The following is a 12,334-nucleotide window of genomic DNA, read 5'->3' as shown; positions in this document are numbered from 1 at the left end:
TAAAGGCCATCTAGTCCAAAACCCCTGGAATGAGCAGGGACATCTTCAACTAGATCTGGTTGCTCTACGCCCTGCCCAACCTGACCTTGAAAGATTTCAGGGATGGGGCATCCACCACCTCTACAGGCAACCGTGCAAGTGCCTCACCACGCTTTTAAGGCAGTTCTTCAAAAAGCCACTGCCTCCACATGACCCAGAACTACATGCTACAGCTGCATTTTAGAAAAGGATCCAATAATTACTTTGGTAATGCTATATTCATGCATTTCAGAAAATCAGATAAGGGTTCTGAAATTTGGTTTTTTCCCCACCCTCAGTGGCATTATGTACCATCAATGCATGATGTCATGATTCCTCTTCTCTGAAGCATTGTGTAAGAACTATGGTAGACTATCATGCACTTCTTCCTGTCACACTCATGCACACAGCTCTGCAAGTGACTCTACTGAGGGACAAAGCAAACTGTTAGGGAGGCAAAGCAGCACAGATCTGCTGTCTACCCTCCTTCCATCCTCTGTTGTTCTGTTTTTATGTTGTTTATCTGGTGCAGCCTTGTTGAGAGCAGTGGCTTTAGCAGGTATATCTGCATTATCTGACACATTTCCTCTGCTTCCAGCACCTGAGGCTGTTGAGTCACATGAAAGGGTTTCCTGTGGAGCACTGGCTTAGAGTATGGGGAAATACCTCCCTTTATCATACAGCAGTAGGTTTGCTCCAAGTCATGAGTGATTCAACAGCTGTATATTTTCCCTGTCAAGTGTGGAATTCCCCCAGTATTCTCCTATTCATTGACACTATATTGTTGAAATAAATCCAGTTTCCTGTGCTTTAAAGTTTTCCTAGGTGGTGGGTAGGACTCGTTGGTTGGTAAGTTTTCCCACGCTTAGCTATTTACATGCCCACTGCTCATTGCTGTTTTGCTGTTCAGAGTAGACAGTGACTCCTCTTGCCATTCTCTGCAGAGCACTGAATCCTGAAATTCTTCCCTTAGCCCCACAACCATCCTCAGAAATGACTGATAATGGGTTTGGCAGCACAGTTTGGCTCCAACAGGAGCTGAGAGAGCTTCATGTAATAAGAATACAAAGTTCATTCACTGAGTTATTTCCCAAAAAATAATAAACCATTTTCCTATTGTCTGGGCTGGCTTGCTAAGGGGGAAAAATGCCCTGAAATCAAACTGCTACTGTTCAATGTTGTACCAAGAAAATTATGCCTCAGGAGGTTGCCAGGATTTGTTGAAACTAGACATTGTTAGAAAAAGATACAGAATTTCTTTTTTTTTTTTTTTTTGGTTTGTTGTACAGAATGCTGATAGTTTAGAGAAGGCAGTAATTTATATTTCCTTGTTTCGGCTGACTTTTTCCTTCAGATGAGGTTTTCTCCCAATTAACTGTAATTCCCTAGTGAAATGTTTATACCTTCCTTATATTTATTTTCTGAATGTTAAATTTGAGATGCTGCACCTGGAAAATATATAAGTACTTTGCTATATAAAGTTCTGTTTAATGCAAGTGGAGAAAATGTGTTTGATCCTCTAAAATGTGGTGTTTAGCACTGAATACAGATTTCAGGTGTAGTCACTGACTAAAGCAGAAGTCTGTTGGAAACTGAGGACAAAGCTTCCAAAATTAAAAATTAATCAACTCATGTTTTAAGGCAGTTGACTTAAACACACAAATGATGTGTCTATGTGGGATGAGAGATTATAATTGTGGCATTTAACTAGGACAGTGATGTGGGACAACAACAACAATCAGTGCATGCATAAATGTAATAAAACTTGTTTTAAATAAAATAATAAAATAATAAAATGTTTTTTCAATATACATATTTAGATGGACTAAGCAGTGTCTCAAATACTCTAGTAACTACTGGGGATTCCCTGGTAACAGCTGAAATCTCTATCAAAAAAGATGCTTGGCCATTTGTGATTCCTTCCAGTTCACATCCTGGTTTTACAAGAAACTCATCTGTGCAGACCAGAAAGGAGCTGTTGCATGGCTTAGCTGTGCCCCCATATGAATGGAGTGAGCTTTGGAAATTAAAATATACCTCAACTTCTCAGCCTTGTTGCCACAAAATGTAGCTATAGTTCAAGTATGTATACTGAAAAAGCAAGTTTTACACTGAAGAAAAGCTACCTTTGGTAGCTGAGATCCTATGAAGGGTTCAAGGGTCCCAGCAGGAAAAAAACATGGGCTCTCTTGCAAAGAGCAAGAAGGAGTATAAGACAACTTAGATCTTGGATGATAGCAAGGTGTTTGTATAGAAGGGAACATTTCCTCCACAAGTAGCAGTAAAGGGAGTACTAAACACAGCCCTTGCAGGTACCCCTGTTAAATTGTATTAAACCATTTCAAAACATGTACAAAGAACCACAGAAGTAATTTGAGATACCAGAATTTATGAAAAGGAACAAGGAAGGTGTAAGTCCAAGGTATTTATCTGAGATGAGTGAGTCATTCTGTACATGTGTTGATAATGCAGAAACCATCCTTATTCCCAGGTAAGTAATAAAGAATATCTTCATTGGTCAGAAAGAAAAACAAAGGTGTGATATTGTTGTTACATTAGATGGTTTGGATTGTTTGCTATAGTTGTTTTCAACTGGTAATAAATGAAAGGCTAAACTGAGATATTAGACCAAGGTAATAGAGGTCAAAGTGAACTTAGTTGAAGTAAGATAGAAAACATATTTTGATGCATTAATTGTTCTGGAGCAGAATTAATTACAAACTGAAAATAAAAGAAGATAATATCAGTGGTAAAAGGCATACTTAAGGATACATCATCTTAAGACCCCGAAAATGGATGTTGTACCACTTTGGGGGGGATACATTAAGCTAAAGCTGTTGGTCAGATCTGATAATCAATATCTTTAGAAGGCTTGAGCTATTTAACCCATCAAGAAGACAGCACATCAGTATTTTTACTTATATCATTGTCCTTGATATAAAGCACAGTCATTTCACTTGATGGATGAATAAACTGAAACTAGGAATGATGCAAAATAAAAGAAGAGCACTTAATTGCTGAAACTAACAATAACTCAGTAAATTCTCCAGTCTTTCAGATGTGGACCCTTTCTAGAAGACACACACGCATAAAATGGATGCTATTTTGCTCTGTGTAGGGATAAACAATTGTAATGTTACAGTTTTGCTCTACATACTCAATAAGACTCAATATTCAGGACATACTGTTAGTATAGATTTGGTTATTAAGGTTTTTATTTCTACTTTATTGCTGTAATGAAAGCAGCCTGGTTCATATTATTGCAAAGGAAAAAGACTGAGCAAAGAAGACTTGAAAGACTAATAATGTTGAGAGAGAGCCTTAATGTATCAGGATATTGCTTAAAATAACTTTATATTAAGTGAAATAACATATTAAGGGAAATGTAAATATACATGAATATATGAAGGTAATAATGGTACTACATTTTAAGCCTTGCTTTCCTAAGATAACAATATATAAGCAGTTTAACATTTTTCACAGTAAATAGTCAAGTCTTCATTTTATATTCATGAGTAAAGGTAAATCTAAATTATTCGAGACAACACCTTAAATAAAAAGCTACTTTCACAGAACAGATAAACATTACAAGTTATGTTCAAGCAGAAGGACTACCTTAAGTGTAAGAGTAGGGAAAGTACTGTAAATTCTTCAAATCCCAAGCAATATAAAAATAAAAAGGAAGTAAAGGAAAATGGCTATTGCTCACTACTGTTTTAAGAAGAATTTTTAATACATTGTCATTTATGTTGAGTCATCTCAGATCATTAAGCACTTAGATGCTAGATGGCTGATACTAGTTAAAATCCTCTAAACAATAAATTCCTCTATCATCAATCTATAATGCATTCCTGTTTTTTGAGGGTGAGTTGTTCCATTTTACAAGCTGTCCAGATGTGGTGCCTACTCACTCCTCTTTCCTAACATCTATTAGACCAGTTGAAGTCAGATTATTTGAAGTCCAGTTTGGAGCATACTTTTTCCAAAGCCTTTTACAACTGGACAGCCTTTGGCCCCCATGCCAAAACATCCTGGCAGACTGTAACATCTTCATATGAGTTTCCCACAGAGCAAAATACGGGCCATCAAATCTTTCAGAGTTCCTCAGCAAGTTGCAATAAAAAGGGATGTGGATAAAAGATAAAAAAACTTTGGTGTCTCGGGAGTGAAAATACATACCAATATTAATTTCTCTGTAGGAAAAGCAGCATATATCCCAACCTTCAGAGACCAAATGAAATATAAAGGAACTTCCCAAATCTTGTTTGGTTGACTTTTAAATAACTTTTTAGATAAAACTGACACATATTTTGAAAACATCTGGAAGTGTCAGTAACTTTCTTCCTGAACAGCTAAGTAATTCCTGAACAGCTAACTCATTATTGTGGCTATTAGTTTAGGCCACAAAACAAAAGAAAAACTTTAAAAAGAAATAAATCACCAAGGCCTGGCCCAGGTATGAGGCTATTTAAGATTTCTAGCATTTCCAGAAAAAAAACCTTGCCTGGAAAAGACTATATGCATTCTATTCTTTGTTAAGTTTGTTACATGATGTTTTGTAACTCTGCTACTCCAAGACACTTTCTCAGCTCTGCGGCCTTCTTCTCCAACTGCTGAATGTTCCAGTGCCATTGTCTTTTATTTGAATGGACTTTGTTCAGCTGGCAATGCAAACGTTTTAATATTGCATCATATCTCTTATTCTGTACCTAAAAACAAACAAACAAACACTTCAATAATTCATTCCAGTAAAACTAAGTTCAAAAAACTGAGATCAGCTCAGGAATGGGTCTGGACAGACGCATCCTTTTTGGAGGGTTCCATTTGATTCCATACCCTTGTACTAACTACAGTCTTGGATTGCATACAAACCATTACTAGCACAAATCCCAAAACCTACCAAACAACAGAAACACTGTAAACAGCACACAGTAAATCTTACTGCCAAGAAAACCTGTAACAAAGAAAGCCTGCTTGTCCTGTCTGCACGAACTGCCTCGTGAAGTGCCATGCCATGCCTCTGTTTGCCGCTCACGCTAGAGGCCCCTTTCAATTCAGCCCCCACTCCAGTCCTGCGTGGTCCTCAAGCATTCATCTGACTTATTTCAGATATCTGGTTTAGGACATTAATCATGCCTCACTTTCCCATTAAGGAAAGAAAAGCTCTGTCCTACTAAGACCTTAAGTGTGGAGGTCAGTGTGGATATCTGCTCTGTAGATGTTTAAAATTTAACCAAGTAAATACCACCAAGGACAGCATGTCACATCTCTTGCAAGGCTTTGCATGTGGAAGATTTGAGGCTCCATAATGAGAGGTGAGAAAGAAGAAATCTTCATTCTTTGACAAGCATGTTTGGGTATAAATGGGAATACAAATGAGGTAACCTTGCTGACTATAGTAGCACCTTTATAGCTGCACTGCATTTAAAATGGCACATTTTTCTTAGGCAATACTGCAGCAATGCAGGACTGACAATTCTGCCCTCATTGCTGCCTTATGTCAAGAAGTAAATTTGCATTCTGAAGTGTTACAAGAATGAAACACTCACTGCAATAAAAATGGAAATAATGGGCACTCCCTTAATGAAATTTGGGCTTACTTACCCTAGTTTAAATGGCATATGAGTGGTAGTGTATAATTACTCTTGTGTCTGCTTATTGAATGACACTGTATTTCACATGCACATGATGATGTACAGCTGCATCAGAACCCACAGCACTGTTCGTGGCTTCCTGCAAATCTCACTGCTTAAATTTCACAAATAACTAGGAAACTGCCTCACTGGTGTTCTATAAACGGCCGTATTTTATTGGTGATGGCTTGTTACCTCGTGTTACCTCATTGGCTTCATGTTACCTCACTCTCCACTAAAATTATTTGCAACTTTTTGAGGGATGCTGTCAGATTCACTCATCTGAACGAGTGCTTGGGGCATCTGCATCAGTAGGACTGCATTGCACGACATGAAACATCTATGATCAATATTATCTGCTTTTTTTAGAAATGCGTCTCTAGCATCATTATTGGGAACAGTCTGGCACATCTGCTGAGGGAGGGAGCACTAATATGATTACTGGAGACAGGGAAGGAACAACATGCTTTTTATTGGATCTTTTGTACATGAAAGTCAAAAAAAAGTCAAGTCCAGAAAAAAATTGTCTGGGCACTCAGGGTATCTCCATCACCAGGGTCATTTAAGGACAGGATAGGCAAGTATCTGCCAAGAGTAACACAGTCACACACTGGCACTGGGGAAAGAGGGCAGCAGGGGAATAGACAGTCTTTTGGGTTGGGGTTTTTTTAATTACTTTTACATAACAACAAATTTTCTATTATTTGTGGATATCTTGAATTATCCTTATGACTGAACCCTACACAGATATCCACAGATATCCTGTCCTTGACTCTACACAGATAACCACCCTGATTTATTGCTGACCATCCTGTCCAAGGCTGGGAACAGGGTCTGCTTTTCAAGAAATGGGTGATGGGGCTGGTGCCATCTTTTCTTACTCTCTCAGGAAAGAGAGTAAGAAAAGGTTCACAGGCTGCTTTAAGAGTCACAGGGATATGCTGAATTGGAAGGGACCCATCAGGACCATCAAGTCCAACTCCTGGCCTTGCACAGGACATTCCCAAGTGTCACACCATGTGTCTGAGAGCATTGTCCAAACACTTCCTGAACTCTGTGAAGGCTTGGTGCTGTGACTATTTCCCTAGGGAGGCTGTTCCAGTGCCCAACCACTCTCTGGGCGAAGAACCTTTTCCTAGTGTCCAACCTGAACCTCCTCTGACACAACTTCAGGCCAGTCCCTCAGATACCGTCACTTGTCACCACAGATCAGAGATCAGTGCCTGCCCCTACTTCTCCCTTCACAAGCAAGCTCTAACTGCAATGAGGTCTCTGCTCAGTCTCCTCTCCTCCAGGCTGAAGAGACCAGGCAACCTCAGATGCTCCTCATATGGCTTCCCCTCAAGGCCCATCTTAGCTGTCCTCCTTTGGATGCTCCAAACATTGCATCTGGTGCCACCAGTCTGTAGCTGAATTCCACCACTGCAGCTCAATAAAACTTCTTCCATGTGCCTAGTATCTCAGTTTATTCCTGTGCTTGACTTGGGTATTCTTTCCCAAGTTGTGCTGAGGACTGCTGGGTATAAATATGTCTGTCTATCCACTGTCAGTTCTTATATTAAAAACTGGACTGTTTTCAGGAGAGTTCTTAATAGAAAATAATACCCTGAAAGGCTTTGGGTTTGAACCTGCTTCCTTCTGAAACTGAAAGAACATATAATCCAAACAACTGAAGAAAAAAAGTGAAGGTTAACCTTCTCTATTTAATTAAATTCATTTTGATAGCAGAACGTTATTTTAAGGCTACCTAATTTAACTTTGAATTTAGAGAATTTTCTTAAGAGGATGTTGCCTTGGTAATAAAAAATTTTCTCAAATGCTGACTAGTAGATCTATTTTAAAGCAGCTGTGTTTTACTCTTCAGGTTAAAAATTCTCTCTGTTCACTGTCACATGAAAAAAATTATTCTTTCTTCTTCCTACATTTTACAAAGGGCAATAGATCTAACCTTAAATCAGTTAATTTTTATATTATTAAGATTTGCTCATTAAATTTTGTGGCATTTATTTGAACTGACAAGATAAATGGTAGGAAACTTCCAAATTAAAAATTATCTAAGGGTATTTTAGTAAGGAACAAAATGAAAAATATAGTTCAATTATTTAAAAGAGAAGCTTTTAAGTATTGATCAGAATTTTATCTAGTCAGCTAATTAGGAGCTGCTGGGTTATTCCTAATTTAATGTCAGCTTAAATTAGGGAGATTCATAGGAAGTCCAATTTTGTGGTGCATTTGATTCTTCCACTGATGAGCTATCAAGTCATGAATAATCAAGTCATCAGTGGAATGTAAAGTATTTCAGAAGTATCACAGAAATTTTAAAATGTGCATTTGCTTTACTACCATTCAGTGACCTCTTCTTTTTCCAGGAATCATTCCAAAAGTTCTCATATGAAGTCCTTCTCAAAAGACTTCAGAAAATAATGTTCCTCACAATTAAGCTCTGAATTTGAAAAAGACTATCAGTACCCAGAATTTAAGACAGCATCATTACTGCATACACTTGAACAATGTATAGCCAGCAATGCTGTATAAAGTACTCCAAACTTCATTTGCATTATCTACGTTCCATCAGAACTGCAATTAAATTTTATTCCAATGACTCACCTCAATTTCCTTTCTAAGCTTAGCATGCTTTTTTTTCTCTTCTTCCAGCAGATCTCTTTTTTTATTGATGAAATCTTTCAATGTTGTGACTTCTCTTTTTAAAAGTGTGATTTCTTCCTACAGAAGTCAAGATACAAAAATCCACTCCTTGAAAGGTTGCCCAGTTCATCCAACATACTTATTAAAATTGTCTCATCTAAACAGTCTCAGTTAATAGAGATGAGATAAAGGTCTATAATAAACAGTTTCACAATAAACCTATTAATAGTAATTAAAATGATAATAATTTAGGATGGGTTATTAAAAATTAACTGCTAAATAACTTATCATATGGTTCTACACCTGTAAGAATATATACTCTTGATCTGAAATATAAGAACTACAACAGTACAGGACATGGAGCTCAATTTTGTGGTCTTTATTTAAAGTGCAATTAACTGCAAAATGGAAGAATAATGTAATATTTTAGATATATTTTTCTTTCTCATAGGAAAATAGGATATTAATTAGTCTTTATTTATCAGTATTGAAAGATCTGTTGTACAAACAAATTTTCATCAATTTACATTAATAGAGTACCATCAAATTTTCAATAATGTAAGTTACATCAAATTTAAATCCGTGATCCCATTTCCACTTCATACATATGTTTGTCCATATAGTGGCAAAATTCCACAGTGAAAAATTCCTATGTAGTTGTTATTAGTAAAAATTGTAATTGGGTCAAGTAAAACCAACAGTGTTAGATTAGAATATCAAACATGTTTTTTCTCTTTTCTTATTTCTATCACCATTTCATCAAATCTACCTCCTGCTGGCAAACAGCTCAAATATATTTTGTTGACAGCAAAGTTTAAAGACTTTTGTGTTCTTACCTGAAACATGTAACAATATGGCAATCTTCCACAGAAGTCTGAAATGTGCCCATGTAAATTCATCCAATGATAAAGCTTAACTTACAGTTCTATAATATTTTCATACTTGTGTTCATTCGAACACACATACAAGTATAAATGTTTTTATACAATATTACACAGATAACAATACTGATATTTTTAACTGCATATTGAAGTAAAAATTTTTCTTAATGCAGCATTATGAATTACCTATATTCCCTTGTAGTCAGTCCCTCATGAACCATAAACATATTAGACAAAAGAATCATATTATATGAAATATATCAAAATTACTTTACATAAAAGGAAAGAATCAAAAAGGAAATATCGTACCTGCACTTGTTTTATAACAGATCCTTCTGGATTCTGCAGATCACATATTAACTCCTCTTTCTTTGCCTTTAATTCTTCCACAACCACTTTCTTTTCAGCAAGTTCAATCATAATTGGCAATTTACTCTCCATCTCCCAAAAGAGATGTTTATGATCCTTTATTTTTTCCCGATATTCATTATTTCTTGCAAGTATCATCTCAAACTCCTCTTGTACTGTTTCTGCATCACACCTCAATTTCAAATTTTCAGAATACAGGGCTCTGACTTGGGCCTCCAGATTTTCACAATGATATTTTGTCACTTCTATGGCATCATCTTGCAGGTGTATTTCCCTTTCTGTGGTCTTTGTTTCTAACAGAACAGAATTCATTTCTTCTTCTAGTTCCTGGCACTTTGCCTGTAAAATATTGCAATGTTCATTTAAGAATTTTTTTTTTGGAGGAATATATGAAGTGTCTCGTTAAACACTGTAATTGATATGTATTCAACAGCCTTTTTTTCACTTGTCTAAAGTGGTTTGAATGGAAGATAATTGGACTTATATTTCTTAATATCATTGTCTTAGAGGCACAATGTAAGAATACTATCATAGTTTCCCCCCCTTAGATTGAGTCTAAATATTAAATAAGATACCTTTGAACTCACTTTTAAATACCTCATCGTTGCAATATATGTATATATATATAATGTTTGCTTAGTGCTGGTGAAGTCCTCATCAGACCAAAAATAACTAAAGATGCCAAAAATCCCTTGAAAACCTACACAGACACAAGAGGAGTGTTTAAGGTGATGGACCTTAACGAGACTGTCCAACTGAAGTTTTTAATCCTGACTTCATCACAGTAGTAGCTGAGAGTTGAATTAATCACAGCTATTTTCAACCCTGTAAGAAATATGTATCTAGTCCTAAAAAGGCCTCTGCATCAACAGATGGCAAGTGAACAAAACCAGGAAGTAGTACTTCAAACCATCATAAGAAATCCCAGAATCATCAAGGCTGGAAAGGACCTGTCATTACCTAGGGTTTTAAAGTTCTCTGGGTCTGTTTTAAAGCAGATACATGTTTTTAAATTGTAAGATCATAAATTATTGTTGCAACATCATCAGACTATATTTTGGGATACAGGAAAAGCTTCTTGTAAAGTGTGGCAAGTCCACTGAAATTCCTAAAAATACAAGATTTCACTGCTACTTCAGAAATGTTATTTTTGCACAAAATTTCAATTATCAATTATTTCAGTTGTAGACCTATGCACAGATATTAAAATCATAACTCTACTATTTCCATTTGCATTCTTCCCCGATCAAAAATGTTGACTGGAATCATATTTTCTCAGACTTAAAAGTAAGTTTCTCGATAGAAATTGATATTGAAGGTTAAACAACAATTGAAAGCTTAATAAAAGACAACAGAAATGATCACAGAGTCTTCACAAAAACTACATATACCCAGTGTTCTACAAAATAGTACCTAATAATACCAGTATTTAATTACTACTTAGGTTACTCACTTCAAACATAAGGGGGAAAAAAGTATTTTGTGTCAAAAAAGATGCTAAGAAAAAAAATCTGAAAAAAAAAATTTTTTTTTAAATCCTTCCCGCACAATTTTCTAGGAAATTATGATTTTAAAAAAAAAAAATCAAAAAGCTATAACTTTGCATTTAGTTGTTGTGGGTTCACTTTGTGGGTTCAGCCCAGTATTTTTGTTTTGTTTTTTCCAAGTTACAAACCAACGTTTCACCTGCTGTAATGAAGACTTGGCTGTGTTGTGGCCTTACAAACAACAATACACACCCACAGTTTTGGCTGAGCCTAAATGTCACACACAGGAACAGAATAGCTGTCTTACACTTGAATGCACTCATCCTTTAAGTTCAAGGAAATACTTCTTCATCGAATGAAAAATAATTGATGGAACTACTCTAAACAAGGTTTATTACCTGCAGTTGGAAAAGAACTGCTTTGCTTTTTTCTATGTCTGACGCCTGTGACTGCTGCTGCTCTGCAACTCGTTTTACAACTTCAGCTAGTGATGGGGAATTTTCCTTGGCCATTTCAGGCAGAAGTGAAGAACTGGAGGGATAGAAAAGAAGTGAATTGTTTCATCTTCTTTCTATTTAGCTCTTGCGGACAAAACAATATTGAGGGCTGTCCCGTGGGATCACAAGTCGATACAATAATTTAATTCGGTTCATTTTTAATTAGCAAGAACAGGTCACTCAAAGCTAATCACCGAGAATTAGAGCGCTTTCTTGCAGAATCTCATAAAATAAACCTGCGATGTGATACTGCGATGTTCTTCCGGCTTCTCTGCAGAGCAGATCGTCAGTCTGTGAGCACAGTCCTAACTTTTCAAAGTACACAAAGAGCATCTTCAATGCCCGAGGCCGCGCTCCCGCCTTCCTGCCCAGTACCGGGAGCGCCTGCAGCGCTCTCCGGCCGCCACCCCTCAGGCCGCCCGTCCCCGCCACCGCCCGGGGCCTGCGGCAGCCCAGGGGCACGGGGAGCGGGGAGAGGGGCTGATCCCGCCGGCAGAGGGGCTGATCCCCTCGGGAGCGGGGCCGGTCCCTCCGGGAGCCGGAGGGAACGCGGCGGGAGGGCTCCCTTAGGAAAAGTGTGGCGGTCTCACCACAGGCGGCGGTGGCGCCGCCCGGCTCGGCGGGGCCTGAGGGCTTCCTGCTCCGCGCCCTTTGCTCCCAAAGTTCCCCGAGTTACCCATTCACTCAATTAGACTGCACTTGCTGCCATCATTTGTTCTGCAGAGATCAAGCTTTCCCGAGCATCACTGGGTTATGAAGGACAGGAGATGTGGCCCCGTTTCTGCTGGCCTATGCCGTGCCCT

The 12,334-nt window shown here is 37.6% G+C and overlaps 1 protein-coding gene across 1 annotated transcript; it reads right to left on the bottom strand.

Annotated features, from left to right (window-relative positions):
- Positions 1-3,215: 3,215 nt before the first annotated feature.
- On the bottom strand, positions 3,216-12,115 carry CCDC122 (coiled-coil domain containing 122). Its single transcript, XM_059839067.1, has 5 exons — positions 11,726-12,115; positions 11,433-11,565; positions 9,488-9,886; positions 8,259-8,375; positions 3,216-4,727 (listed from the first exon to the last, which is right to left on the bottom strand). The coding sequence occupies exons 2-5, from the start codon at positions 11,544-11,546 to the stop codon at positions 4,563-4,565; spliced, it is 795 nt and encodes a 264-aa protein (XP_059695050.1). The 5' UTR covers positions 11,547-11,565; positions 11,726-12,115; the 3' UTR covers positions 3,216-4,562.
- Between the last annotated feature and the right edge of the window lie 219 nt (positions 12,116-12,334).

Source organism: Haemorhous mexicanus, chromosome 2, assembly GCF_027477595.1.
Source record: "Haemorhous mexicanus isolate bHaeMex1 chromosome 2, bHaeMex1.pri, whole genome shotgun sequence".
NCBI lineage: Eukaryota > Metazoa > Chordata > Aves > Passeriformes > Fringillidae > Haemorhous > Haemorhous mexicanus.
The sequence above is the reverse complement of the archived record's forward strand: the minus strand, read 5'-3'. Positions and strand labels throughout refer to the sequence as shown.

Bases quoted from the DNA above. Each gene is read 5' to 3' on its own strand.
- CCDC122 (XM_059839067.1), bottom strand. From the start codon at position 11,546: ATGGCCAAGGAAAATTCCCCATCACTAGCTGAAGTTGTAAAACGAGTT. The intron at 9,887-11,432 runs GTAATAAACCTT...AATATTTTACAG, and splicing joins CAGTTCTTTTCCAACTGCAG to GCAAAGTGCCAGGAACTAGA. The intron at 4,728-8,258 runs GTGAGTCATTGG...GTTTGTTTTTAG, and splicing joins AGCTTAGAAAGGAAATTGAG to GTACAGAATAAGAGATATGA.